This window comes from Leptonychotes weddellii, unplaced genomic scaffold (assembly GCF_054177405.1).
Source record: "Leptonychotes weddellii isolate Sample4059 unplaced genomic scaffold, ASM5417740v2 HiC_scaffold_10787, whole genome shotgun sequence".
Lineage (NCBI taxonomy): Eukaryota > Metazoa > Chordata > Mammalia > Carnivora > Phocidae > Leptonychotes > Leptonychotes weddellii.
In genome coordinates this window covers 1-5,118 of record NW_027684980.1, presented here as the reverse complement: position 1 = coordinate 5,118, position 5,118 = coordinate 1, and the positions used below count along the sequence as shown (strand labels likewise).

Below are 5,118 nucleotides of genomic sequence, written 5' to 3'. Positions count from 1 at the left end.
GGTTGCTTCCATGTCTTGGGTATTATAAATAATACTGCAGTAAACATAGCGTGCATATATCTTTTTGAATTCATGTTTTGGTTTTCTTTGGGTAGTTTTTTCTTTAAATTTCTATTCCCCAATCTTTTATTTGTTTATATTACTTCACTGGCTGGGACACTCAATACAGTGTTCATTAGAAGTGGTAATAATAGGTGTGCTTATCTTGTTCTTGGTTTTAAAGAAAATTAAGGAAGGCACATGTTGTGTTGAGCACTGGGTGTTATATGCAATTAATGAATCATTGAACACTACATCAAAAACTAATGATGTACTATATTTTGGCTAACTGAACATAATAATGAAAAAAACTTTAAAAAAATAAAGAAAATGTTCTAATGTCAATATCAAGAATGATGAACTAAGTATTTTCATTTGGTAGTTAATTTTCACTTCCAAACAGAAGTTCCATTTTGGCATTTTGGTGCAGGCTTTCCCCCCATTTATGTTATGTATGTATGTGTGTGTATTTGTAACTATATATTATGTTATGTTATATGTTTCTACATATAATATATACAACAACTTTGTGTTTCTATAATAATACCACAGTTTTAATTAGCATAGTCTTATCATATAGTTTAATATCATATAGAATATTTACCCCTTTCTTTTTTGCTCTTAAAATTTTCTGGGCTATTTCTAAATGTTTATTTGTACAGGTGAACTTTAGAATCATTTTGTTAGTTTCTCTTCTCCTCTAAAATCTAATTGGGATTTTGACTGGACTCATCAAATATGTCAAATAATTTCAAGAACTGTAATCTTTACACTATTGAGGCTTCATCTATAAAATCTATGTGTGCGTGGCAGTCAAAAGAGTGACTCATTATGGTTTATATTTTCACCATTAGGATTATATTCCTACTGTCTCCATCCTGTGTAATCCAGGAATGAGAACTCGTCACTGGAAGCAGATATCAGAAATTGTAGGCTATGACTTGACTCCAGATTCTGGAACTACACTGAGAAAAATTTTAAAATTAAACCTTACACCATACTTGGAAAAATTTGAAGTGATAAGTGCAGGTGCAAGCAAGGTAAATATGAAGATCAACTGAAATACTTTATTTGATGAGTTTGTTAATCAAATGATCACAGTTTTTTTTGGGGTTGAGTATATAGTACTGGATAGTAGTGGGAGGAGATGGAGGAACACGATAGGAGACCACTCTTTTTTCCCCCCACAACGTGTGTACTTTTATACTACTTATTTGTAGTAAATCCAAACTAAAAATGGCTCCTTTGACTTCTTCATGTGTGTGTGTCATGTGATGTGTGTGTATTCTAGCAGAGTAAGTATGACCTTCTAGGGTTCTTGAAATATACAGAAAGTATCTTCAGACTGTAGCTTGTAGAAAGGCTACTTCACAGAAAGTTCAGCAGGTATTTTATTCTAGTGTCTATTTTAATACTGACAGTAGTAGTTTTCCTAGCAAGTGAATTTTTTTTTAAACTACACTATTATTCTTAGGAATTTTTAAATTGTTTGAGAAACCTTTTTAACTTAAAGAGAGTTACAGTGTCTTATGCTAAGAAAATGGCTGTGTAATGCATCCAATGCTTACTGGATTCACCAGGGAAAGTCGATACAATAAATAAGACCTTTCTTCACCAGCCCCTTCTTTCTCCTTTTCTCCCTTTTAGGAATTTTCATTAGAGAAAGCCCTGCATGCAATGATGGGAACCTGGGATGATATTGCTTTTCATATAAGTCCATATCGTGATACTGGAGTCTCTATTCTTTCTTCAGTAGATGAGATTCAGACTCTCCTTGATGATCAAATTATAAAAACTCAGACAATGAGAGGCTCACCTTTCATCAAACCATTTGAAAAAGAGATCAAGGTATGCCAAATATGATAGCTCCTGGTCATTTATAAAAATTGTAATCTTACTACATATATAGTCTTGTGGAAATAAGTCAGTTTGTTGGATAGCTTTGGTGACATACAGGCACAGATATTTAAAATTAGTGTGGAACCATATAGAACAGATCTGAGACATTAACTCTAGTAATTTTGAAAAGAGCAGATTTGTTTTATTAAAAAAAACTTCCCCAATGACAGTGATAGACTTGGAAGGAAAACAGTTGGTATTATTGATTCTAACTTTAGGCAGCCTAGACCCTGTTTCATGCTATATTCTTGTAACTTGTAATGAAGTTCTACATACCATATTTTAGCTATATTTGTAAACAACCAGCTTGAGGGTCTTTTAGAATAATTAATGAATTATGGTCCACTTGATATCAAAACAAATGATATTTGAGACTTAGATTATTTCATATTCTTATAGTTGATATGGGTAAATACAGAAAACAAATTATAATTAATAGCTTCATGGCTAGTATCAAAGTTCTAACTGGGGGCTATATAAAATGGGGGAAAAGACAGACAACAAATGGATGCTTCCCTTGATATTTACAGCCCCTGCTCTAGGGGCTTTACATTTATTAAACCATCTAACCCCCATAACAGATGTTCAAGATGGGCAATGTTATCTGTACTCAGAGATAAGGAAACCAAGGCATTGGAAGATAGGTAATTTACCCACATTCACCCAGGTAATAAATGACAGAACTGGGATTCAAACCAAGGTAGTCTGGTTTTCATTTGAACATAAATAGTGCTTTCATGGAAGACCTTGGCTCTCAATATTTGGAGAAGACAGAGTGTTCTTCCAAAAGGACATAATGCTACACATTTTCCCATGAATCAGGCTGGTCTACTTCTCCTGATAAGATATTATGTCTTTTGTAGAAATTTCTTATCTAACAAGGGAGAATTTACAAGAAAAAATTTTAAAGCTCTAACAGCTTTTAAAACAATAAAAATAGGAGGCCTAATTTCTTGACACACCGGATCTTAGGCCACATATTTAAGAACCAAAGAGATTGTATAATGGTCTTCAGCTAGTGAAATGTCTTGTCAATTCTAGGAAACCTATGAGACTAAAGAGACTTGTTTGCTTGTCCCTCCCCTTGCCCCCTCCAAGTTGTGTTGATGTAGAGTAGGATTTCTCAACCTGGTACTAATGACATTTTGAGCTCAATAATTCTTTGTTGTGGGGGCTGTCTTGTACATGTTAGGAAGTTTAGTGGTGTTCCTGGCCTCTACTCATGAGATATTAGTAGCACCCTCACCTCTCGGTTGTGACAAATGAAAATGTCTTCAGACATTGTCAAATGTCCCCTGGGGTGGAGAGCAAAATAGCCCCTAGGTTGATAACCACTGGTGTACAGCAAGATATTTCTGGATGCTTTTCAGGCTTGGAATGGTTCCCTAAAGATTAAGAAATTGGTCTAAATAACTAGTCATTTCCTATAGTGAGTTTCAATGACTTAGGAAAACTTGGGACTTCTAGAGTTTTTCTAAGTCGATGCGATACCCACAAATGACCTTGAGCTGTTTTGCCTTGATTTAAAAATAACAGTAAATTTTAAATAAATATCCCTTGCTGTAATTTTTTTTTAAGATTTTATTTATTTATTTGTTGGAGAGAGAGAGAGCACAAGCAGGGAGAGCGGCAGGCAGAGGGAGAAGCAGACTCCCCACTGAGCAAGGAGCCCCACTCGGGACTCCATCCCAGGATCTCAGGATCATGAGCTGAAGGCAGATGCTTAACCGACTGAGCCACCACCCAGGTGTCCCTCCTTGGTGTAATTTATGTTTTTTTCTTTAATAACTGGAATTTAGGGGACGCCTGGGTGGCTCAGTCAGTTAAACATCTGCCTTCGGCTCAGGTCATGATCCCAGAGTCCTAGGATCGAGTCCCGCATCGGGCTCCTTGCTCAGTGGGGAGTCTGCTGCTCTCCCTGCTCGTGCTTTCTCTCTCTCTCTCTAATAAATAAATAAAATCTTTAAAAAAATAACTGGAATTTAGTACAGTGTGCTTTTCATTAAGGCCTGGGAAGACCGCTTGATTCGAATACAAGAAACGATTGATGAATGGTTAAAAGTACAATCTCACTGGCTGTACCTGGAGCCCATATTTTGTTCTGAGGATATCATGCAACAGATGCCAGAAGAAGGGCGTCAGTTTCAGACAGTAGACAGACATTGGAGAGATATCATGAAGTTCTGTGCAAAAGATCCAAAGGTGAAGCATTTGTTTTGTCTCTTACAAATAAAGGGAACCTTTCGTTGTGGTTATTAAAGAAAGCATCTGGCTCTTTTTTTTTTTTCTGATTACAGAAACAAAACCTGCTCCCTGTAGACAAACTGGAAAGTTCAGAAAAACAGAAGAAAGTGCCAAGCATTAAAATAACTTTACATTTCAATTCATACGATACACTACTTATAACTCTTAATAGTGCAACCGCCTCAAATGCACATTTAACTCATTTGACTGCGATAGACACTCACTGCTATACTTCTCTTGTAAAATAAACTGTAAAATAAAATAAGATGGAGGGGGAAGGGGTTGGGGAGAGAGAAAGAATGAGTATAGATGATTGACCTGACATTCTACTCAATGACTATATGGTTGGGAGCAATGGAACAAAGAATCTGCAGTTCTCAGTTGGCCTCACTTGCTATGTGTCTCCCCTAGTGAGTATAGCACCTTGTTGAGTGTGATTCTCATGTTGAAAGACAGACTATGTATTTTTCATACACATAGTACGCATAGTCCATAGATATACATCCACTTTTTTATCTGGTATTCAACTTAAGAAATAACAATTTCTTCCAATGCTGGATGAAAATTAGCCATGCTGGACTTATTGGGAGTCAACAGTATGCTGAAATGGATGCATTCCAAGGATTTTGCCTCCTTACACAGTAATCTCAGAACCTTTGTGAAACATGATTTCTTGTAGGTCAGAAGTCAGCAGCTTTTTTCTGCAGAGGACCAGGTGGTAAATATTTTAGATTTTGTGGGACATACAGTCTTTTTGCAACTACACAAGTCTGCCACTGTAGTAGGGAGAAAGCAGCTAGAGACAGTATGTAAGTGCACGGATGTGTCTGCGCTACAATAAAACTTTCTGGACAGTGACATTTTCATGTACCATGAAATATGATTTTTCTTTTCATTTTTTCATCCTTTTAAAAGTATAAAAATAATTCTTTCTTT

General features: G+C 36.0%; 1 protein-coding gene across 1 annotated transcript; it reads left to right on the top strand.

Annotated features, from left to right (window-relative positions):
- The first annotated feature begins 670 nt into the window (after positions 1 to 670).
- On the top strand, positions 671 to 4,428 carry LOC145718096 (dynein axonemal heavy chain 12-like). Its single transcript, XM_081809540.1, has 3 exons — positions 671 to 1,079; positions 1,687 to 1,887; positions 3,946 to 4,428. Exons 1-3 carry the CDS (start codon positions 933 to 935, stop codon positions 4,195 to 4,197), a joined length of 600 nt encoding a protein of 199 aa, XP_081665666.1. The 5' UTR covers positions 671 to 932; the 3' UTR covers positions 4,198 to 4,428.
- The last annotated feature ends 690 nt before the right edge of the window (positions 4,429 to 5,118 follow it).

What these genes read in the sequence shown, in the direction of transcription:
- LOC145718096 (XM_081809540.1), top strand. Translation starts at nt 933, where the DNA reads ATGAGAACTCGTCACTGGAAGCAGATATCAGAAATTGTAGGCTATGAC. An exon ending in TAAGTGCAGGTGCAAGCAAG is followed by an intron (nt 1,080 to 1,686) that starts GTAAATATGAAG and finishes TCTCCCTTTTAG; the next exon opens with GAATTTTCATTAGAGAAAGC. An exon ending in CATTTGAAAAAGAGATCAAG is followed by an intron (nt 1,888 to 3,945) that starts GTATGCCAAATA and finishes CTTTTCATTAAG; the next exon opens with GCCTGGGAAGACCGCTTGAT.